General features: G+C 45.3%; 1 protein-coding gene across 7 annotated transcripts in view; it reads right to left on the reverse strand.

The window, feature by feature from the left end:
- The window catches only part of Tom1l2 (target of myb1 like 2 membrane trafficking protein), a 137,518-nt gene that overhangs the window by 41,182 nt on the left and 71,295 nt on the right, over window positions 1-25,041 (reverse strand). For all 7 annotated transcript variants that reach the window (XM_070027559.1, XM_070027558.1, XM_070027555.1 and 4 more), the window contains 3 exons: window positions 18,262-18,346; window positions 10,125-10,203; window positions 4,579-4,728 (listed from right to left, as the gene is read on the reverse strand). In XM_070027559.1, the coding sequence (XP_069883660.1) occupies window positions 4,579-4,728; window positions 10,125-10,203; window positions 18,262-18,346 (314 nt within the window). The remainder of the gene's footprint in view (window positions 1-4,578; window positions 4,729-10,124; window positions 10,204-18,261; window positions 18,347-25,041) is intronic.

Below are 25,041 nucleotides of genomic sequence, written 5' to 3' on the forward strand. Positions count from 1 at the left end.
TTGACTAATGTACCCTGTCCCCACCTGCCACAATTCTAGCCCATGTCTGGGACCCCTGGGCAGCCTGGGTGAGATGGCTGCTAACAGAGCATATGTTCATGACAGCAATCTCCACTGATTAAGACTCTGATGCCAACAGATGAACAAAAGGCGGGGGAGGGGGGGGAGAAGAGATTTAAAGGAACAGTCTGATGTGAAAGTGCAGAGATGGGAGAAGCCTAGGGGTGCCATGTATTTCTCAGGATCTTCTTGGGACATGTCTATATAACAGTGTTCCTGTCTCCCACCTCTCACCTTTTGACAGCAAATACACATCTCTTGTCATTGCACAGAGAAGGCCATCAGTCAACATCTGTCAAGTTAAATTGAAGTCAATTCTCATAGTTACTAAGCATCCTTATTTCCCTACTTCCACACACACAGGAAAGATGGCCACTTATGCTGTCAACAGTGACAGTGATAAAGTAAGACCCCTTCTGGAAGGCTGAGGCAGCAGAGAATCCTCCCTAGGGGAGCTGTGTGGCAGGCTAAAGTCTGGGCTGCCCCAAGTCCCTGACCTGGAGGCTAGGAATGGCAGGGAGGAGGGGAACAGGCTGCCTCCCCAGTAGCTGCCTTATAGGGAAGTCATGGCAGCAGGAGTGCTGGCATTCTCTCAGGGTCCCTGTCATATGCACTGGCCAGTTAATGAGGAAAGTAGCCACTTCACCGGAAGCCATGCTTTATATAATTCTTTCTTTTCATGCCCCTGGGTGCAGTCTTGGAAGGTTGGAAGATAGAGATCTGTTTCTGCTTCATTCCTTTGCACTGTATACTAAAGTACAGACACAAATATGCACCACATCCTCTTACTTCTGTATCTCATGGCTTTGACTGGTTTTGAGTTATCAACTTGCAGACTCATAAATTGTTTATTTAAACTATGTGTCTGGAAATACTACTAGATAAAGCTTTGTCATCTCTTGCTAACAGGGGGTTTCCAGAGAGATCCAGTGGCATTCGCTTGAGGGAATCTAGGGGACACACTTTCCACTGGACATTCTGGAGGCAGCTGCCAGGCTTCAGATACTGTCAAAGAACACAATCCCTCCAGCTCCTCCTGCCCTCTTACTCCCCCACCCCCACCCCAATCAGCTCACTTTCTACAGTGGAAAAAAGAAACTGCAGTGGAAAGAGAGAGTATTTTTAGACTCTTTCTGAGGAGCAGAGAGGGGCAGGAGGCATACCAGGCTGAAGTTGTTTCACAGGATGATCTATTTCTGATACCCAAGACAATTTTAGGGCTGATAACCAGTGGTTCACACCTGTAATCCCAGCTACTTAGGAGGTAGAGATCGGGAGGATCAAGGTCCAAGGCCAGGCTAGGCAAAAAGTTTGCAAGACTCTCAATCTCAACAGAAAAAGCTGAGACAGTGCCTCACGCCTGCCATTCCAACTATAATGGGAAGTGTAAATAGGAAGATCACCAATCAGGCCAAATAACCACCAAGGGAAAGCCTGAGGGATGGCACGGAATGGCAACATCCTTCAACAAACTGGATTTAATGAGAGGAAACAAAAGAAAGCATGAGCCCTGAGACCAGCCAAGGGAAAACTTGAGAGTGAAAGAAAAAGATAATGGTCAGTGAAGTCTGCAGTAGCCAAGGCATAGAGCTGAGCACTAAGAAGCTTAACCAAGCATCCCTACTATCAATATTCTTCTGACCCTTCCTGCTAGGGACAGTGACCCCACCCAGAAGGACAGATGCCCAGGTGGGGTGAGCCTATGAAGGCCTCACACCTAAGTGTGGTAAACAGCCCAAGAATCAGGCATGGAAAATGAGAAGGATGGTCTTCTTTGAGTGTTCCAAGAGGCAGGGCCCTCCAGAGAACCCAAGCTTGAAGGTTGTTTTTTTTTTTTTATGGGTGGGGTGAGGAAGAGGGAGGTGGCTATCAGGGGCTAGAGGCAGCCAGAAGACAAATGAGCAGCAGGATGGAGTACAGGAGGGAAGGAAGGGATGCGTCATCTGGGTCTCTCTCCTTGGCAGTGCTGGGAATGAAACCAGGTCCTCCCATGTGTCCGGCAGTCACTCTACTTATGAGCCACACCACTAGCCCCTGGATTTTCTTCACAGTCAGCCAAGGGGGTTCCTGATGGCAAACATGTGCCACTGTGATGAATATCAAGGAAGTGATCAGGGGATGGTAGGCTGGACACAGGCAAACATAACAGGACAAATTCCACTGCTACTCCCAACAAGCATAGGAGACTTTGGAAAGGTTACTTTGATGCCCAGCCTACCCTCAATCCCTTCACACTATGGCAGCCCTACTCCCATCTTGGGATAACCTATGGGGCAGTGGGCTCAGGTCAATGACTAGAAATCAGAGCCAAAGGCTCCCCTTCTGCAGACAGCTGCCTTTGCACAAGGAGTTCAGGATGGGGCACCTCATCTTTTATGAGAAGAAAGCTACCATTTGTTTTCCTAGCAGCTGGGGGTGAGTCACTGTGTAGCCCCAGAAGAAGAGGCTGTCTATGGGGTAGAGGTGGAAGGGAGGAAGAGAGTATACTCTTGGGAGTTGCAGGGAGGGGACAGGGATAACTCTAGGGGGAGGGCTCAGCTATCACTTTCATGCTGTCCCTTCCCCTAAGCTTCAATGAGCTACATTTATCCACTAAACACTATTTAGCATACACAATTACTCTAGACCCTGGGGACACTGTGTCCCTGAGCTCTAGGAACCTTCAGTGAGGCCGGCAACAGAAGAGTTAGTAACTCCAGGATTGAAGACAAAAGGTGATGTGAGTGCGGGGAGGTCTGGGGAGGACCTTCCAGACAGCCACAGGCTATGCCTCAGGCTCCTCTCCAGCCTCAGGCCGACCCAGCCCTGTCACTTGAGAACCCCTGTGTGTACACACTCTGGCTTCTCTGTTTCTGTCCCCCAGCCTCTCAAGTCTGATGCCTCCTGCTGCCCTTGCTGACACCCCACCCCACTCCTTGGCTTGGTCTTCCCTCTCTTGTTGGCTCCCTCAAGCCTTGTCTCAATTTTGTCTACATGGATGACCTACCCACGTTGAATGTCCTTATGGATTTATGTATCCTGCCATCAGATTTACGTATCCTCACTGCCTACAGGACCAATCCCAAGCCATTTAGTACACATGACACACAGCCCTGCCATCCCTGACCTCTGAACTCCTGCTCCCATATGACTAGCCCAACACTCTTAAAAAGATATCCACAGGCTGGCACGGTGGCTCAGTGGTACAGTGCTTGCCTTGCATGCATGAGGCCCTGGGTTTGATTCCTCAGCACCACATAAGCAAAAAATAAAAGCTGGAAGTGGTGCTGTGGCTCAAGTGGTAGAGCGCTAGCCTTGAGCTGAAGAGCTGAGGGACAGCACCCAGGCCCAGAGTTCAGGCCCCATGACCAACCAAAAAAAAAAAAAAGATATCCACAAATCTCTGACCCTCACTTCTTCAAGAGGTGAAATTTAATCCTCCTACCTTTGCAGTGGGACCTAGTAATTTCCTTCTAAAAAAAGATAATGTATATGACTTCCTGGACATCCATTTAGTGGGAAACTCAGGTCTCCTGTTAATACTTAGCAAGGAACTGAGGCTTCCTGTCAATAACCATTGGGGGAGGAGGGTGTGTACCATCTTGGAAGCAGAACCTCCAATCACAGTGGAGCCTCAGGACAAATACCACCCAATGAGAGATCTCAAGCCAGCATCTCCTAGTCAAGCTACTCCTGGGTGCCAGGTTCATAGAAACCAGGAGATGATATATAAGCTGCTAAGCTTTGGGTAATTTGTTACATAAATATTAATGTGTCAACTGCTTTCCTGATACTTCTGGGCCTTTGCACATGCTTTTCTCTGCCTCAGATGCTTCTTATACTATGATCTTTCCACAAGCTCTTCCCTTACTCTTCAGAGTCTGACAGAAAAGTCACTGCTTCAGTAAAACATCCCTAATGCCATTCTTACCCCAGAATTTTTCCTTGCTCTACAACCTCTCAAACCCTGCACATAGGTCCAACATGGTCCTTCCTATTCTACATTGTCTCAAAACCCTGTCCAGGAACCCTAACCTGCCAGTCTTTGTGGGCAACAAAGGGATAGGCACCCAAAAGGTTTTCTGAAGGCTCTGTCAACTGGCTGGAGAGCCACCACTTAGGGGTTGATTCATTCCATTGGGATGAATATGCAAAAATATGTTTTGCTTTTTCAAAATTACTTATTTTATAGCATATATTTAAACCTGAAAACTTTTTTTTTTTTGGTCGTGGGGCTTGAACTCTGGGTCTGGGTGCTGACACTGAGCTCTTCAGCTAAAGCTAGCACTCTACCACTTGAGCCACAGAACCACTTCTGGTTTCCTAGTGGTTCATTGGAGATAAGAGTCTCATAGACTTTCCTGTCTGGGGTGAACCGCGATCCTCAGATCTCAGTCTCCTGAGTAGCTAGGATTACAGGCATGAGCCACTAGTGCCCAGCCTGGAAACCATTTCCCCCCCCTCCCCCCATTCAAATGGTCAAAGAGCATGAAGATGCATCAGGGGCCCTAACAAATCAGGTGAGGGAAGCCAGCCTACCTGGATTAGAGCAAGCACTTTGTCCTGTACAATGGTGGGAGGGTTGTTCTTAGGAGAGATGATTTTGACCAGAACGCTGTCAATGAAGTCTCGGTTGGCCACAAGGATATGGAAGCGGTGGCCACAGTTCTTTACACACGTCTCCAGCACCTGATGTGGGGAGGGAAGTGAGAGGTTACCACTGTGGGAGCTAGAGGAGACACTGGGAACTAAGGAGGACAGCTGAGTTCCCCACCCCTGTCTTGTTCCTAGATCATCTTCCTGACATGTCTCCTCCAGAGCCAAACCTCTGCGCACATGCATTCCCACACTCTAATTCAGCCGCTCCTGTGGGATGACAGCAGCCGGTGCTGACTGAAAGCTCCTGTCCCTGCACAATAATCAGGCAATTAGTTGGTAATTGAGGCACCGGTTTTGCATGAGAAGGATGCTGGTGTTTTAATGGGTTCAAAATGACTGAGCAGTCCCTGAAAATTAGCATTTTAACTCCTCTCTCTGGGCCTCTGGGTGTGAGACATTAACCAATGGGACACAGGCTCTGTTACAGGAGAAGGCTGCTGTGACAGCTTGAATTGTCAGTGAGTTACTGACCCTTGTGTATGGAGAAGCAAACATACACGCAAACACACACTCAAATACACACACACACACACACACACACACACACACACACACACACACACACACGTATTCTGCTTCTCTGATAAATTCAGCAATGACAAGGGATATTTTACCCTTGACAAATGGTTTGTGGGACTCGGTTGCTAGTTGGTTTTAAGATCCATGTTCAGGTCACATCCTGCCTACTCCTCCCTTGTCTAGGGTGGCCCTTAGGCCCCAGCTGTTCAGAGAGACTAGCTGATGGATTCTGACTAGGTTATCAATGGGGCTTGATGAGCATCGGACACTTTTTTCCTGTATGGCCCAAGACAAGCCTTTCTGGACCTCAGCATCCTCATCTGCAAAGCAAGATGATCTCCTCCTTGAAGTATGGTTGGAAGATTAGAGAGGATGTATATAAAGCATCTAGCAGTGTCCTGCACAGGGTAAGGAATCACTATGATTGTAGACTACTAATCTAGAAGGTGGGCTGGGAAGGTGGCTCAGTGGTAAAGCGCTTGTCTTGCATGCTTGAGGCCCTGGGTTCGATTCCTCAGCACCCATAAGCAAAAAAAAAACAAGACGGAAGTGGTGCTGTGGCTCAAGTGGTAGAGCGCTAGCCTTGAGCTGAAGAGCTGAGGGGCAGCACCCAGGCTCAGAGTTCAGGCCCATGACCGGACCCAAAATAAAAACCAAAACTAATCTAGAAGGCAAATAAAGGGAAATCCTACTCTCTCATAGGACAGACAAGAGGTGGTATAACTGGTATGGTTTCTCAGGGTTTGTCTGTTTGTTTTTAGTATAAGGAATTTGAACTTGCTTGCAGGCAAGTGCTCACCACCTGAGCCACACCCAACCTTAGATTATAATTCTCCTAACTACAACCTCTGAAGTAGCTGGAATTATAGGTACAAACCTCCATGTCTGGCTTGTTTGTTGAGATGGGGTTGTCTCATTATTTTGCCTAGACTGGTATTGAACTATGATCCTACTCATCTCTATCTCCCAAGCTGCTAGGATTATAGACCTAGTAGCCACCATGCAGGACTGCTCCAGCCTTGAACATAATTCTCTGATCCTCTGGGTTTGATGGAAGACAACTCATACAACCCTCTTTAGTGGCTCAGTCAACTGACAGGAATGCTTCCTCAGGGATATCACCAGCAACAAGGGGGCATTTCTTTTTTTTTTTTTTTTTTTTTTTATTATCCTAAGGGGGCATTTCTGATTGCCACATTTATTCTCATTTACCCAAACTCATCTGACTGTGATTACACAGCCATTCCAAAGTATGATTCATACCATCATACTTTTCCTTGACCAAACATTGTCAGAAAGAAAGGTCCCAAACTGACATTGACTAAATGCTGCCTACATACCAGGCACTATGATGTCCCTCTATGCCATATGTAATTTCAATCCATTCTAAGTAAATCTTTTAACCCCCCCCCTTTTTTTTTTTAAGTTATGAGGCCTACAAAGGTGAAGAGATGGCTCTAAGTACAACATTGTTGGTTAATGCCAGAGGCAGGATGGGAATTCTGATCTGCCCTCTCAGAAGTCCTGGTCTCCTCACATATCTGGGGACACCAGGCTCTCCAACGAGCTGCATGAGTGAGAGTTCCTCATATATCAAGCAGAGTATACTAGATTTCTTGTCCACTATTTTGTTCCTTGAAATAACCCTAGAACGTAAACACTATCCCACTTTGAAGATGAGGAAATGGAGGTTCAGAGGTACTTAGGGGCCAGAGTGGGACTCCTGATGCCCAAGTCCTGCTCCATGCACCAGGAAGTCTCTTTTTTTTTTTTTTTTGTCGGTCATGGAGCTTGAACTCTGGGCTTGGGCGCTGTCCCTGCGCTCTGCAGCTCAAGGCCAGTGCTCTACCAATTGAGCCACAGTGGCACTTCCGGTTTTCTAGTGCTTTATTGGAGATAAGAGTCTCACGGACTTTCCTGCCCAGGCTGGCTTTGAACCTCGATCCTCAGATCTCAGCCTCCCGAGTAGCTAGGATTACAGGTGTGAGCCACCGGTGCCCGGCTAGGAAGTCTCTTTTGTACAGCTCTTCAGAACCACCACAGAGCTCTGGTTTTACTCAGCTAAGGGGGCTGCTTGTACCTGATTCTGTTCACCAAGAGGTGAAGAGACTTCATGCTCAGTGATCTGTGAGGCCATCAAAAGGAGCCAGAGTACCTGATTCTGTTCACCACAAGGTGAACAGGCTTCATGCTCAGTGATCTGTGGGGACTCATGTTCAGTGACTTATGGGGACTATCAAAAGGAGCCAGAGAGGTACTTCCTACCCCCAAGCAGCTTGCAGGTACTCTTTTCTCTAGGATTCTCTACAGCCTTCTCTTGACTCAGGCCAGAGCTGCTGGGCCAGGAGGAACAGGTAGAGAAGGGCAAGGCAAGAGGTAGGGGAGCAGGTATGAGTGGAGAAAACAGGAAACAAAGGCAGGCTGTGGTCAGATGACAAGGAAACCTATGGCTTTGTCTCCACTCCCAGGGTAGAGACTTCAGTTCCAAAAAGCAGACTTCAAGGCCCATGGGTCCCAGCTTGCTTTTGGAAATGCCTGATGTGTACGTGTTACAGAGCAGCTCACGCCTATCTAAGCAGGAGACACAAGAAACCTTCTGGTGTGAAGTGGCAAGAGCCACTTCAGGCCACTCTCACCCAAAGGCCCCTGTAGGTTCTAGGGCATAAGGTGCAGTAGCAACTTTCTGGGTTCAGCCAAAATCCAGAGGTTTAAGCAATCAGAAGTGGACAATTGGGGCATATATATGGGGGCTAAAGCAGACAGTGCCTTAGGAGCTCTCCTATTTCAAGAAAATATGAACTGTCTTGGTAGGGACAGTTTATGTGGCTTAGGAAAGAGCCACAAAAAGCAGGAGAATTTCCGGCCACCAACAAAACAAGTTAGGTTATCAAAGCAGATGTAACCACGAAAAGTGTGCCAGGAAGGGGGTCAACTCTGAATACCAACATATCTCCCAAAATTATTATTGGATTTGTAGCAAAGACTTGACTAGTTGGAAGGCCAGATGTATCCGCCAGGCCCTGCTGTAGGAAGGCAAGAAAAAGCAGCCTCTTTGGAAAGATTTCTACCCGGGATGGCCACCAGGAAGCTGTGTGAGAGAGCAGTGTTAGACACCAGAAAGATGCCCTGACATGTTCCAGCTCCTTCCCTGCTGATGTGAAGTGGTAACTTCTGTGAGCACTGTAGTGCAAATTGAGGAAAAAAAATTAAAACTTTCAACTATTTCTCAATTGGCCTCTTTGCCTTTATTATCCAATTCTCAGGAAAAAGAGAACTCTTCTAATAAGTTTTGGGCTTTTACTTGGGAAAAAGAAAAGCCAAAATGTCTCTGTTTTAAAAGGAAACATATTATGGCTGTTTTGGATAAATAACCTACTATTTCAAATCTACAGAAGTCGACATGCTGACCTGTTATAGTTTTCACTATAAAAACTTACTGTGGCCCAGATTTTGCCACATCTGAAACACTGTTAGCTTTCAAGACAGAAATAGCATCTGAAGTCTCCCTTTTAACTCTCTGACTTCTTAAGAAGAGCAAAAAGCTGCTCTCTTCTACCTGAAAAGAATATCTTGGCTGACTTTTTCAAGAAGACCTTTAGACTATTTTCAAGTTTTTATACCAAACAAAACACTATTTATGATGACAACCCAGTTTGGCACCTTACTAGTTGTGAAGGCTGAGCAAAACCTCGAGACCTTTTCTAAGTCAGTCTCATCTATATTAGGGGTAATGAAACCCATTTAGGAAAATGGATGTACACATCTCTATTAACATCTGAAAAGCTTGGTGCAGTCCAGAATAGGTATTGGACAGGTAGAGGTAAAACATCATTTTGGGGGGGGGGGTCCGGTTGTGGGGCCTGAACTCTGGGCCTGGGCACTGTCCCTCAGCTCTTCAGCTCAATGCTAGCGCTCTACCACTTGAGCCACAGCACTACTTCTGGCTTTTTTCTTTTTGCTTATGTGGTGCTGAGGAATCAAACCCAGGTCCTCATGCATGCAAGGCAAGCGCTCTACCACTGAGCCACCTTGCCAACCCTAAAACATCTTTATAAAGAGAAAACTGCTCCAAACTGGGGGTAGTGCTATGGCTCAAAGTGGTAGAGCTCCAGCCTGGAGCAAAAGAGGTCAAGGACAGTGCTCAAGACTGCAAGTTCAAGCCCCATGACCAACACACACACACACATTAAAAAAAAAAAAAAAAAGCCGGGCACCAGTGGCTCATGCCTATAATCCTAGCTACTCAGGAGGCTGAGATCTGAGGATCACGGTTCCAAGCCATCCCAGGCAGGAAAGGCTGTGAGACTCTTATCTCCAATAACACTAGAAAACTGGAAGTGGCGCTGTGGCTCAAGTGGTAAAGTACTCACCTTGAGCTGAAGAGGGCTGAGACAGTGCACAAGCCCAGAGTTCAAGCCCCACAACCGACAAAAAAAAAAAAAAAGGCTGGGAAGTTGGCTCAGTGGTAGAGTGCTTGTCTCACATGCATGAGGCCCTGGGTTCAATTCCTCAGCACCACATATGCAGAAAAAAGCGGGAAGTGGAGTTGTGGCTTAAGTGGTAGGGTGCTAGCCTTGAGCTGAAGAGCTGAGGGACAGTACCCAGACCCAGAGTTCAGCCCCCATGACTGACAAAAAAAAAAAAAAAAAGAGGAAACAGACACCTAGTGTCTCACACAGTGGGCTGATGGCAGGTAGGAGATCCACCCTGGTGCCTCTACTCAACAGTGCTACCCACACCTTCTGTTGCTGGCATACTTTTACCATCCCCCCATACCAGAAGGCTGTACTGAATACCAGCAGCACAGGCCAACCACTAAGAGGCTGTGTGAGAGGATAGAGGGAAGGCCATGGGAGGGATAAGGCTGGAGATATCCCGAGGTTTTCCTCTTAGGAAAGAATGCTCACTGTTAGTGCTAGCATCACTTCTCTGTAGTTCCGATTCCCACTGAGCCGCTTCTTCAAAGCTCGAATGGCATCTTTTGGCCTAGAGAAAAGGATAGACACATTAAGGTCCTCACAGGGGAACTAGCTGACAGATTCACTCCCATTGTCAGCTAGCACACATAACAAGATTATTCATTTTGGCTGGGAATGTGGCTTAGTGGTAGAGAGCTTGCCTTGCATGCATGAAGACCCTGGTTCAACTCCTCAGTATACCAGAAAAAGCAGCAGAAAAAGCTAGAAATGGCGCTGTGCTAAAGTAGTAGAGTGCTAGCCGTGAGCAAAAGAAGTTCAGGGATAGTGCCCAGGCCCTGAGTTCAAGCTCCAGGACTGAAAAAAAAAACAAACCCAATTATTCACTTTAGCATGTTTGCAGCCATTAAAAAGTTGAAACAAACTGAATGTCTACCAACAGGAAACAGGTTCATCCACCCAGGAGAATACTATGCAGCTCAAAGAAGAATAAAGAAAGTTCTTGCCAGATGCTGGTAGCAACTCAGAAGGCTAAAATCTGAGGATTTAGGTTGGAAGTCAGCCCAGGAAGGAGACTCTTATCTACACTAAACACTATTTTTTTTAATTGTAAAGATACTATACAGAGGGTTACAGTTACATGAGTAAGGTAATGAATACACTTCTTATTGAGCATTGTACTAAACACAAAGCCAGAACTGGAGCTGTGGCTCCAGTGGTAACACAGGTCCAGAGTTCAAGCCCTAGGACTGGCAAAAAAATAATAATAATAAAGGAAGTCCTTATCCACCATTATGACTAAATTCACATCATGTGCATAAGGATTGGGGATGTAGCTAAGTGGTAGAGTATTTGCCAAGCATGTACCCACTGGGCCCTGGTTCCACTGGGGGCAAAAAAGGCATGTATATAAAGTCAATGGCAGAACAGTGAATATGGAATGCCACTTTTACATTATAAAAGGGCAGCAAATGTAAAGGTAGCTTATGCCAGTGTCCAGAAGAGATTTTGGAGGGAGCTGGAAGAACTTGGTGATGGTACTTGTCCCAAAGGAGGGAAAGAGGAGGAAAGCTTTTCATTGGATTGCCTTTTTACAAGCCTTTTGAATTTTATATCACATGCCAATTGTTCATTCAAGACAGTAACTGATCTATTGGTGTGTGGATATAGTGAAGAATCTTCTGGAGAAATCACAAGAGAGATATGGAAGAAAGAATGGTCAGATCTTTGCTGAGGCCAGGAAGTTCAGCTGCTCTTAGACTTCCAGGAACTCCTTTTCCCAGAGAAAATTTACTCAAGTCTCCCCCACAAAAACCAAGGATCATGTATTTTTAGGCAACCAATCCAACGTGGATTCTCAGAGAAAATCTGAGGCAAACTTTAGTTTACAAATGGGCCCTGTTCAAAAGCCTATTCCTAAACTGAGGGTTTGAACTTGGAATTAATTCTTCCTTCAATTACACCTGAATATTGTGATCCCAAGCCAGCACTCTAAGCAAACTTATTCTATGGAAGCTTTATGTCTAATATGTTATATAAATTATTCTAATCCAGGATTCAACAAGGTTGTGGGACTAAGAGCTGGCCCTGGCGTAGAGCCCAGTCCCCTGATGCTGTTACCTTGACCTGCTGCAGGCCAGCCCTGTGCTATCACAGTGATTATACTCTAGTCTTTCCTGTTTAGTGTTTGGGAAACAGTGTTTGAACTTTATTTGCCAAATGAAAATGTCCTGTCAGATGGGTATTAGGGAGTCAGGGGAGGATAGGTGAAGTTCTGCTCACAGCATAATCTAGAGAAAAAGCCAGAGTCTCAAGGAAAGCAATCTCAAGGCAAGCTTCTAAAAGAAATTAAAAAAAAATGGGGGGGCTGGGAAGGTGGCTCAGTGGTAGAGTGCTTGCCTCCCATGCATGAGGCCCTGGGTTCGATTCCTCAGCACCACATAACATAAAAAGCCAGAAGTGGTACTGTGGCTCAAGTGGTAGAGCTCTAGCCTTGAGCTGAAGAGCTGAGGGACAGCACCCAGGCCCAGAGTTCAGGACCCATGACCAACCAAAAACAAAACAAAACAAAACAAAAAAATCCCTAAACTCTCCCCTCTCATTTCCCATTCCAAACTTGAAACATAGCTGCCCTTATGGGAATTCTTGGCTCTTGTGTCAAAGGGTAGCTAAGAGGTAGATGGCTTCCGGCCAGTGTGCTTACGTCAGGTGCAGTTCCCAAAAGGGGATGCAAATTTCTGCAAATAGAACATGAGCAGCTCTGCTAGGATGGGTTGAGCTTGTGAAACTCAGTGCCTATTGGCCAGGAATTTAGACTGATTTTTTCTCTCCCACCCATGATCATCCCAGTCCCACAGCTACCATCCCTTTCAGTGCACGCTTTCTTCTCCTCCTAGACTTCTCCTGTGCCCCAAGGCTGCATAATTCTGGATGGTGAAGCACACTTCTGGAAGGTGGAGCACCAGCATCTCTGGTTCACTAGGGTATGCAACAATCAGATAGTCAGCAGGGTTCCTCCCAACTAGGATCACGTTTCAAAGTCAGCCTGGGCAGCAAAAGTACATGAAATTCTTATCTCCAATAAAACACTAGAAAGCCAGAAGTGGCACTGTAGCTCAAGTGGTAGAGCGCTAGCCTTGAGCTGAAGAGCTCAGGGACAGTGCCTAGTCCCAGAGTTCAAGCCCCACAACAAACAAACAAACAAAAAAGGGTGTGTGTGTGTAAGTCGTACCAAACAGAGGACTGTGCAGAAGTCTCCACTCTCACCAGGTCATGGCTTTAGCTGCTTAAGTGCTTAAGCCTACATAGGTAAGGCAAGATCTTGAGCCAGGTCTTTACTGATTGGATTAGTAAACTCTGTGGTTAGCCTGCTGTTAGCCTAATCTCTCTCCCTTCATCCCTCCATTCTTTCCTCCCTCCCCTTCCCTCTTGACCTCCAGACCAGAGATCATTCACCACTTGATCACCTATACCCTACACCACCACTAGCCATTTCTTCTAAGAGCACCTCCCTCTGGGAGGTAAGGATTCTGGTTTCCTTGAAGGGCCCTGGAGAGTGAAACTCCTGGTTTTCCAGGGACCCCCTCTGGCTTACTGGTTTTAGGGATGCCCAGCCACTTAGTGGAGGATCATGCTGGCCTTAACCTAGTATTTGGGGATGAACTAATAGAAGTTCTTGGTCATCATCCTTGTCCTCACTGCCTTCTACATGGGGTCACAATAGTCTATTCCAGCTGACAGCTGATTCCAGCTGGTTTGTCTTCTAATTATTCTGGGTTGGAAACTGGATCTAAAATCAAAGAATCTGTTTCTGCATAGAAATTTGGCCTCAGTATCAATTGGACAATCACAATCCAATGGCCCGAGTATGGGACTTTTGACTCCCTCAAATATTGCAAAATATGGACAATTTCTTCCAGTGGAATGGCAAAAGGTCAGAGGTGCCCTATGCACAAACATTTTTCCCCACCTCCGTTCCTAGCCATCCCTATACTCTTCTTGTTCCACAACCCAAGTTCTTTTAGCTAAAACTGTCCCCTCAAAACCTTCTACCTCTACCAATCCTCTCCTATCCTCCCCTCCTTCTTTTCCCCCTCACACACTCTCAGGCTACTAAAGCTCCCCTATCCCTAGCCACCAACACTATGTATTTCCTCCATGAGGTGGCAGGCGTAGAGGGCACTAGGTGGGTGCATGTTCCATTCTCTGTGAATGATATGGCTTAAATTAAAGAGAAACTTAGAAAGTAGGGGAGGCCTCAGATGAGCAGAGCTTTTATCTCCAATTAACCACCAGAAAATGGGAAGTGGCGCTGTGGCTCAAAGTGGTAGAGCACTAGCTTTGAGCAAAAAACTCAGGCACATTGCCCAGTCCCTAGGTTCAAGCCCCATGACCAAGAAAAAAAAATACTAAAGGATAAATAGCCAATCCATATATGTGGCATGGTACTATATTTGAATTTGAAGTATTTTCCAAAGACCCATGAGTTATTTTTTTAATAACTGATTTCATTATTTTATTAGATTTATCAATATACATGGCAGCTTTAGGCCCATGAATTATAAGCTGAGCTTCTAGTCTGTGGTTCTATTCAGAGGTGGTAGTACCTTTAGAAGGTAGGGCCTCAGTGAAGGAATAAGGTCATTGTGGTGTGTGATTGATGAGAATATTGAGACTCAAGTCCCTTTCTGCTTTGCTTTCTGGCCAGCATAAATTAAGCAGCTTCTTCTGCCACACACTCTCCGATTATAATATGCTACCTTTCCACAGACCCAAAAGCAACAGACTAACAGACTGAAATCCTCAAACTCTGAGCCAAAATAAGGCTTTCCTCTTTTCAAGTTGATTATCTCAAGTATTTGTTACAACAATTGAATAATAGAAAGCTGACTGACACACATGGAGATAGACACCATGTCCAAATAGTGAGGTACTTTATATGCATTTGCTTCTTTAATCCTTTCACAGCCACATGAAATGAATACTGAATACTACTGGAACCTCCATTTTATAAATGAGGAAACTTGAGACACAGGAAGACAAAGTAACACACCTAGTGTTTGTACAAGTGAGAGGCTATATAGGCTTCTACCCCAGGTTCCACAACCCTAAATCCACTCCTGGATGCTTCCTATATACCTGATCTATGCATGGCTCTCTGGCCAGGAAGCTCCACCTTCCTACCATCATCAACCTGTCTCATCTTGCTAATACCCTGGTATCCTACAAGATTCTACTTGAGTGTCAGCCCCAAAGCTAATAAGTGGCCACTGTGTTACTCTGCCTCCATGACAATAGTGTGTGTGTGTGTGTGTGTGTGTGTGTGTATGTGTGTGTGTGTGTGTCTGTCTGTCTGTCTATCTGTCTTGTCTGAATTGTTTATCAGACCATGAATACCTTAATTTTTTCCTTCATTTATTCACTTACTTAAAAAAAGATTTACTAAGAGCTGACAAGATGCATGCTGTGCTCTACTCAGGATAAAATGGTGAATAAAACAGGATTCCTGCCCTCATGGAGCTCACAGATTAGTGGGTTTGCAGCACACACAGACACTAACAGACATCACACAGATATATGATGTTCAACACCAGATACTATGAAATTGTATAATGGAGGACTTGTTCAACTTGGGAGAAAACCCCTCCCATTCCAGAGAAGTGAGATTGACACTGAGGTCAGTGACTATTGGGAACTAGAGAAAGAGACTGGGCAAAGAAATACAAGGAGCAGCATTCAGGAGCCCTCCAGTGAGAGGCAGAAAGGAATGGATGGCACTCAGTCCAGTTTGTGGTGTTTTGGGAAGGAATTTGACAATCACCTGAGAGTAGAGGCAAGCACAGAAACTCCTCAAGAATTACCATAGTCCCCTAGTTCCAACACACAAGAACAGGAGCTTGGATCACAGTAGAAGTTGTGACCAGGCCTTCTGTAAGCCACGACTGAGAAAACAGCTCACCAGACTGGGCAGATTTTGGAAGGGATTTAGCACCTTTGGAAGGAGGAACATCCCAGAGTTCCTTGGCCATCTGCCCTCAAGCCACATAGGTATTTGAGCAATTCACTGGAAAATAAGAGTTGTTTGCATGTTTGTATGGCACTCACCTTTGAAGAGAATGTCAAGCTAGGGACTTGAACGATCAGTGGGGTTGAAAGGCTATAAAGGAGTATGCTGAGGGTTATTTTGTCCTAAGAGCCTGAGAAAGCCTTGAAGGTTTGTTAGCAATCACTTGCTGAGATCTGCTGCAGAAACAGGATGAGAAGGAAAAGGCAGGGGCAGATGCAACCTCTGGGGGAAACCATAGAGGAGATAAACACATACCAACCTTGGCAACCCTCCAAACTAATTTCAGACATTCATTCTTCATGTTGTACCCGACTGTCTGTATCCTGCAACCTGTTGGCTTTCCTCATGCCACTGGGCACAGGGAACACTGCTCTTCCTGCCGACTTTGAAGCCCAGCTCAATGTGGGTCCTTTCACAAAGTATCTGCTGTGCTTCTCCCTCAGAGCTTGCCATATTCACCACAGTCTGGCCAGCACTCCCAAGTGAGCCCTCATGGGTGGGCTGGCATATTCACCTTAGAATCCTAGAATCCTACTCTCCATCCGTAGGGGTCAAATTGTGGGGAGTCTGGATAAATGAGAGAATGAGTGGTATTTGAGTGCAGTACAAGAGAAGAAAGGAGCCAGAAATTATGCTATTAGAGATAGACTGATGTAGGCTGCTGCTTCCAACTCCACAGTCACCTGTGCAGTCAGTCACTTTACAGCATTTCTTCTGGGAGCTGAGATGGCAGCTTAGATCTAGCTTTTGTCTCTGTCCCCTAGGCTGATTTGTCTTAGCAGGTAGCTGCTCCATCCTGTGGTTCTTCAGAACCCAAACCTTGGTATTATCCTTGTCTCTTTGTTTGCCTCATATCACAGATTCTGCTGGTTCTGCCTTCTGAATCTAGCCAGAACCTAACCATTTTCTCTGTATCCTACTACTTTCCTGGTGGAGGCCACCATCATCTCACACCAGGATGACTGTAAAAATCTTTTGGATTGCTGCTCTGTCCCTGGCCTGTCCTAGCCAGGCCATTCTGAACCCAGTGGACTGGGCGAACTCTAAAATGAAAAGTTGAACCATGCCACTTTTCTGCTCTGCTTCTTCCATGAAAGTCATGAGTGGGTGAGTTCCTCTCTTACCTGAGGTCAAAGCCAGAGTTATTCTGATGCCCACAGATCCTTGCATTTCTGGGTTCCCATATCACCTCCTTCCTCAGTCACTCTACTGTAGCCTACCAGCTACTTTTTTTTTTTTTTTTTTTTTTTGGTCTGTTGTGGAGCTAGAACTCTGGGCCTGGGCACTGTCCCTCAGCTCTTCAGCCTAAGGCTAGCGCTCTACCACCTAAGCCATAGTGCCACTTCCAGTTTCCTGGTGGTTAATTGGAGATAAGAGTAACATGGGTGTTCTTGCCTGGGCTGGGTTTGAACCATGATTCTCAGATCTCAGCCTCCTGAGTAGCTAAATTTACAGGCATGAGCCACCTGCACCTGGCTTCTACCAGCCACTTTGCAGTTCTTTAAACACACCAGATACCCTCCTAGACTTCTTGGCTTGTTATTCCCTCTGCCTGGGTGGCTCTTCTTTTGTATAATCCTTATGCCTCACTCCCTCATCTGCTTCAAAGCTTTTATTCAATGTCACCCTGTTAGAATTTCCTTCAGTACTCTATTGAATACTGTGAATCTCTAGCCTTCTCTTTCCCGTTCTTTCCATAGTGTTCTCCCATCTGATCAGCTTATGAGTTTTAGCTGTCTACTTCACAGTCTACCTCCCCCTTGAGATTGGCAGCTCCCTGAGGGGAAGGAGTATATCTTGCACATTTCTATGTCCTTTGGACTTAACAAAAAGGCTTGGCACAAGCAGTCACTTCACAAACATCTGTTGAATGAAAGAAAGACTTTTAGAGGTTAAATAATTTGCTAGTTTCTACATGATGGAGACTAGTGAATGATAGTGCCAAGATGCAAGCCAGGGCTGCACTGGTCCCAACATGTCACCCTGGGTTTGAAAAGGCATGGTGACAATAAATGTGTTTATGGTATTGGTGAGGCTAAAAATAGAGAGGCGCTACAAAGCAAAAGAGAGGCCATAGGTGACAGCAAGAATGGTCCAGTAGTGCAGGAATGCAAGAGGGAAACCCAGGGTTAAGTCTATGCCAGAAACACTCTGTAGCTCTGTACCATGTCTGTCCTTTCCCACATCCTGCCTTATCAACCTATACCCCGGACCTCCCTTCCTTGTGCATGGTGGCACCTCTGACTTCTGGGGAAGAGAAAGAGTACCATGTTTGCCAAGTGGAGACAGAGTCCAGGGAGGAGGAGGGATTGAATGATTTGGCTGTAGGGATTATTGGCCACCAAAGACTAGGTAACCAAGCTGCTTCCTTTCCCCGTGTGATTCTAAGAGACTGTCATTACCATTGGGATGGTCAAGAAAAAGATAAAACTACTAAATGCCAAAGTAAACAGACTAAAACTTACAGAAAGTCAAACCCACCACCCTTGAATCCTAACAGGCTTTGAATGAATCCTAATAGCTGAGAGCTTCCCAGAAGGAAGGGATGACTGGGACACATACCCTTCTTCTGTCTCATTGATGATGTCACAGATCTCCATGTTCAATGTCCAATCTTCACTCTGCAGGGAGCCATCTGTTGCCTTTTCTGTAAAATCAGAGAGAAAACCTTGTTACATTTATCCTGGAATAGAATATCCTATACCCAACTCATGGCCATGCAACAGAGCCAATCTGGGGATACTACTTTCCCAAAAGAACACTCAAGGAGAGTGCTGGGCCCAGGAAGGGCAAATGTCATAACGTGGTCTCCATTCTCTGAAATCTAGACCAAAGAGCTAACAATAGGCTACTGGAGCCCACAGATTATGGGTTTGAATACAGGCTTCACCACTTCTTACTTGAATGACATGAGGCCAGTTACTTAACTGTAGGTGTCAAACCTAGTGAAAACTATAGTATTTTCCACTGAATGGCTAGGAAAATCAAATGGGCTAATATAAATAAAACACTTAGAATATAGCTCAGAACATAGTTATCTATAGATTTTTTCTATTATAATTATTATTTTATTTATTTATTTTGTCAGTTGTGGGGCCTGAACTCTGGGCCTAGGCACTGTCCCTCAGATCTTCAGCCACAGCACTACTTCCGGCTTTTTCTGCTTATATGGTGTTAAGGAATCAAACCTGGGCCTCATGCATGCTTGGCAAGCACTCTACCACTCTACCACTGAGCCACCTTTCTACAACTGCCACAGTTAAAAACTATATCTCAGGGGGGGGAAATGGAAGCAAAAGGAAGCATTATTCAGTAGATCACTAGAAACATGGTGTTACGATTTGGATCTTAAATGTCCCCCAGAAGTCTAGGTGCTAAGGGCTTGGTTGCCAAAATTGGGCAGTGGCAGAACCTTTGGGAAGTAAAGCTTTATGGAAGGAAGTTAGATCATTGGAGATGTGATCCTGAAGGGGACCCTGGCCCCTTCCTTTCACTTGTTTTGCTTAATGGTCTCCATGAGGTGAGGATTTTTCCTCTACCACGTGCTTCCCACCAACAGAGCCAACTGACCTTGTACTGAAACTATGAGCCAAAATAAACCTTTCTTCCTTTTAAGGTGTTTAAGTTTTAGGTGTTTTGTTGTTGTTGTTTTTTGCAAGTCCTGGGGCTTGAACTCAGGGCACTGTCCCTGAGCTTTTGGGCTCAAAGCTAGCTTCTACTTCTTGAGCCATAGCTTTGCTTCTGGCTTTTTTGGTAGTTTACTGGGGATAAGAGTCTCATGGACTTTCCTGCCTGAACTGGCTTTGAACTGCAATCCTCATATTGCAGCCTCCTGAGTATCTAGGATTACAGACATGAGCCACCAGTGCCTGGCAAGTGCTTATGTTTTATCTGAGGCATTTGTCACAGGGACAGAAAGCTGATTTAACACATGGTATTAGTTGCTTCATGTGCATTGCTTATTTTATCTACAGATCAACCTTTGACCATTCAAAGGAGGAAAAAACAATCCTTTCAACAAATGCTACTGAAAAACTGGATGTCCCCATACAAAAGAGTAAGGGTGAACCCTTATCTTACACTGTATACAAATTAACTCCAAATGAATAAACAGCAAAAACTGTAAAACTTTTAGAAGAGAAAGAGCATAAGAGGAAAGCTTCATGACAATTGATTTGGCAATGATTTCATGGATATAACACCAAAAGCACAGGCAACAAATGAAAAAAAAATACAGAAATAGAACAATAGCAAAATTTATCAATTTTTTTTTTTTGTTTTCTTTTTTTGTGGTACTGGGGATTGAACCCAGGACATCGCACTTGCTAGGCAAGTGCTTTGCCACTGAGCTACATCCCAGCCCAATAGCAAAATTTAAAACTGGAGATGGAGCTCAGTGGTGGAGCACCTACCTTGCATGTATGTGGTTCTGAGTTCGATCTCTAGCACAGCAAAAAACAAACAAGCAACCCTATGTATTAAAGTACATAATCAACAGAATGAAAAGATGATCTACAGAATGGGAGAAAAATCTTTCCAAATCATGTATAAGATGAAAGGTAAATATTCAAAATATATGTATAGGAAGTGGAGCTGTGGCTCAAGTGGTAGAGCGCTAGCCTTGAGCTGAAGAGCTGAGGGACAGCGCCCAGGCCCAGAGTTCAGGCCCCATGACCGGACCAAAAAAAAAAAGAAAAAGAAAAAGAAAATAACTACTGCACTGGAGGTATGGCTCAAGTGGTACAGCAACAGCTTAGCACAAAAGAGGCCCTAAACTCAATCCCCAGTATTGCTTAAAAACAAAAACAAAAAACCTCCACAATTTAAAACATAGAGAAAGGACCTTAACAGACATTTCTCCAAGGAAGACATACAAATGGCAAGCAAATATATGAAAAACTATTTCCATTTACTAAGCATTAGAGAAATGCATCCCACAGTGAGATATTATCCCATATCCATTACCATGGCTATTATCAATAAGTGCTGGTGAAGATGTGGAGAAAATGGGACTCTTCTGCACAGTTAAATAATGTAAAATAATGCAACCACAATGGAAAACAGTAATGTGGGTCCTCAAAAACTTAAACATAAAACTACTATAAGATCCAGAAATTCTTTTTTTTTTTTTTTTGGTCCGGTCGTGGGGCCTGAACTCTGGGCCTGGGTACTGTCCCTCAGCTCTTCAGCTCAAGGCTAGCACTCTACCACTTGAGCCACAGTGCCACTTCTGGCTTTTTTCTTTTTGCTTATGTGGTGCTGAGGAATCGAACCCAGGGCCTCAGGCATGCAAGGCAAGCGCTCTATCACTGAGCCACCTTCCCAGCCCCAAGATCCAGAAATTCTACTTCTGAATATATATTCAAAAGTATTAAGGGGCCAGGTACAGTAGTACAGGCTTATAATCCCATCTACTCAGGAGATAGAGATCAAAAGGACAGAGTATTAAGCATACTTGTAAAAAGTTAGCAAGACTCCATCTCAACAAATAAACTGGACATGGTGGTATGTGCCTGGAATTAAAGTCTTGCAAACAGTAAGAGGATCAAGGTCCAAGTCAAGTCCCCCATAAAGACTGGAGACCTTAGCTAGAAAACAAAGTTTAGGAATATAGGCTCCAAGTGGTAGAGCACTTGCTTTAGCAAGTGGAGAAGCCCTGAGTTAAGACCCTCAGAACCACCTGGCACTGGTGGCTCACTCCTGTAATCCCAGCTACTCAGGAAGCTGAGATCTGAGGATCGTTCAAAGCCAGCCTGGGCAAGAAAGTCCATGAGACTCTTATCTCCAATAAACCACTCAGAAAACCAGAAGTGGCAGAGTGGCTCAAGTGGTAGAGCGCTAGCCTTGAGCTGAAGAGCTGAGGGACAAGGCCCAGGCCCCAGAGTTTAAGTCCCACAACCAAAAAAAAAAAAAAAGACCCACAGAACCACTAGTAATAATGATGATGATGATATGATGATGACAATAATAATAATAGAGAGCAGGGTCTCAAAGAGATATTTGTGTAGTCATGTTCACAGCCAAATTATTCATAAACTAAAAGGTGGGAAACATCCAGTTATCTTTTCACAGGTACATACAAACAGGCTATTGTTTAACCTTACAAAGGAAGGAAATTCTGACACATGCTATGCCATGGGTGAATCTTAAGGACATTATGCTCAGTGAGATCATCAAAACATAAAAGAATAAACATGTATGATTCCAATCCTATGAGCTACCTAGGGGAGCTCACAGTCAGAAAGTAAAACAATAATTGTTAGGCTGAAGGGAGGGACAGTGGGGTGGGGTCAGTGCTTACTGAGTACAAAGTCTCAAGTTGGGAACATGAAAAGATTCTGGGAAGGGATGGTGGTTAGGATTGCACAACAGTGTAGATAATACCATAGCCCTGTACACTTAAAAATAGTTGAGGTGGGGGCTGGGAAGGTGGCTCAGTGGTAGAGTGTTTGCCTTGCATGCATGAGACCCTGGGTTCAATTCCTCCGTACCACATAAGCAGAAAAAGCCAGAAGAGGAAGGGAGGGCGAAAGGAGGGGGAGAGAGGGAAGGTAGAGAGTATATATAGGTCAGTGAACTGTTGGATTGGAAGGAGCAGTGAGATAAGGATTAGAGATCATTCAGGTCTGTTGCCTCATTTGACAGAAGACTTGAGGCCTAGAGAAGAAAAAAGAAGTGTCCAAGAGCTCAGGATCAGAACCAGTCCCATGGTTACTTGACTTTCATCCCTCTCTAGATTGTGAGATCCATGATAGTAGGGACTATGTCTGTCCTGCCTTCTTCTACTATGTTCCCAGTAGTCAGTGCTTTATAGCTGTGCAACACACTTGTATTTGATGACGGGCCATGGTAGCACTCCCCCCTCTAAGTTAGTATTTCTCAGTCCTGACTGCACAGAATACAAACCAACAACAGACATGCCCCAGAGGTTTTGATTTGATTTGTATGGGGACTAACCAGGCATTCAGTTTGGGTATTTTGTTTATTTGTTTTAGGTGTTTTTTTTCATAAGTCTGGGGCTTGAACTTGGGACCTGGGCACTGTCCCTAAGCCTTTATGCTCAAGGCTAGTGCTCTATCATTTGAGCCACAGCTCCACTTCTAGCCTTTTTGATAGCTAACAGGTCTTACAGACTTTCCTGCTTGAGCTGGCTTCAAACTGGGATCCTCAGATCTCAGACTCTTGAGTACCTAGGAATACAGGCATGAGCCACCAGTACCCAGCCCATTCACAGTTTTGCATCACACCTTTTCCTGGGAGCTCTCTCTAGCTGAGCAGTGAGACAGAGAGACTCAGTAGTTTCCTATGGCAGTGTACAGTCTTTGGCTGGTTCTCTCTGTCTTATCTCATCATTCTGCAGGCTCTGTGTCTGTCACAGTACAATAGGGTGACTTTCCTGTCCTCTAGCTCCCTGGTACCACAACACAGACATCAAAGTACCGGGAGTGCTGTGTCTCTCCTGTTAGAGCCCAGGCTGGACTGCCTCATGCCTGACTGTCTGCCTCATCTATTACACTGACCCCTGAAGACAGTCATCTCTCTCTCCTCAGTAACAAGGAAGGTGCTTGGCACTTGGAAGGTCCCTCTCAATCTTGAGTAAATGGCATGTGGTTCTGCTTTGCCTTGAAAGAGCTGCCTTGAAGAAGTCTACAGGCTAGTCAGACAATATTTATGTGGACCTTCATCTGGCTCTGTTATCATCCTCTAAAGGGAGGTAAATGAAGACAGAGACAGAAAATATGGAAAAGGGTATCCTATAAGTTGGGTATGACGACACATATCTATAATATCAGCTACTAGAGTATGGCTCCGGTGGTAGGAGAGGCCCCAAATTCAATCCTCAGTAACACAAACAAAGGAAGGAAGAGAGAAAGGGGAAGGGAGGGAGAGGGAAGAAGGGAAGGATATCCTATAAAGCACTTGAAATTCATTTTCTTGCTGTTCCAATGGAAGAGGCGCATCTGCAATTAACATTCACAAAGCATGTCAGGAATGTGAAGCAAGAGGCAATAATGGTTTGCTGAAGAATGTTGGGACTGATTTTTCTTTCCACCTGCTTCATAGAGGCCAATGCTGCTTCACTAGCAGATAGTAACCCAGAGGGTTCATTTCATATTATTTGGCACATTGTCCAATGAGCTTCCTACCCATTGAAGCTCCTTTTTCTTCTTTCTCCACACCTGGCACAAAGCATCCTCAATGCTGTTCTTTTGTGCTGGCACCTCTGGGCTCCTATTCACACTCGATTATTGGGGTGGTAGATAATTTGGCTGTTTTCTTCATTCTCACCAAAAGGATGCTGCTGAATGCAAAATCTGTGCCAGCCCTCTTTTTGCTTTCTGGTGCTGGCTGTTTCTGAAGTCACTATATTTAACAGCGAAGTGTAGATACAACAGCCAAGAACCACCACCAGGTGCTAGTGGCTCACACCTATAATCCTAGCTACTCAGAAGGCTGAGATCTGAGGATCACAGTTTGAAGCCAGCCTGGCCAGGAAAATCCCTGAGACTCTTATCTTCAATTAACAACCAAAAAGCTGGAGGAGCTATGGCTCAAGTGGTAGACTAGCAGGCAGGCAGGCATGCACATGAATGTGCAAGTGCACATGTGCACGCGTGCGCACACACGCACACACACACATACACACACACTCACAAAACAAAGCCCGCTACCAGCAGACCATAAGGCTCCCTGCCAGCCAGCAAGTCTGCCTGAGGGTTTAGATTGCATGGGAGGGGTAAGTGGAGAGGAAAACTGGGTTCTAAAGAGTACTATCACTATGGTCAGGTCAAAGCTTCAGAACATCCTGGCCTGGGTCCTATACCAGGCAGGAGATGACCTTTCCTGAATGGAGAGAATGCCATGGCAACATCATCAAGATGATAAGGTACACTTGCACTGAGGTTTGATGGGAGGTGTATCTGCCCTATCCTGCCCAGCCCCTGGCCACTAGCATTTTGCAACCAGGGTCACTGTTGTCTTAATCTTTATCCATCCCAGAGCTCCAGCTAGAAATGACTTGCTCCATTGCTCCCTGGAGCACTGTGTTTCTGCTGTTGTACTAGATTTCATTTTAGGATTTGATAATTTACGTGACAAAAGAAATGAGATTGAACTTTGCTTTCCTCTGGCCTGGGGACTAAACCAAGCGAGAGAGCCAACAATGAGTAGCCTCAGTTCCAGGGGCAATCAAATACAACTTTGTTCCCATTTGCTGGGAATTCTTTTATGAAGAGAAAAATAAGAATTGATTTGAGCTGCTTTGTCAGCCTTGCTTCCCTCCTCTGTTTCAGCAGAATCAAATACCCATGGTTCAGTTTGTGTGGCATTTCTAGCAAAGTG

The sequence above is a fragment of the Dipodomys merriami genome, unplaced genomic scaffold (genome assembly GCF_024711535.1).
Source record: "Dipodomys merriami isolate MVZ:Mamm:240054 unplaced genomic scaffold, mDipMer1.0.p SCAF_19, whole genome shotgun sequence".
NCBI lineage: Eukaryota > Metazoa > Chordata > Mammalia > Rodentia > Heteromyidae > Dipodomys > Dipodomys merriami.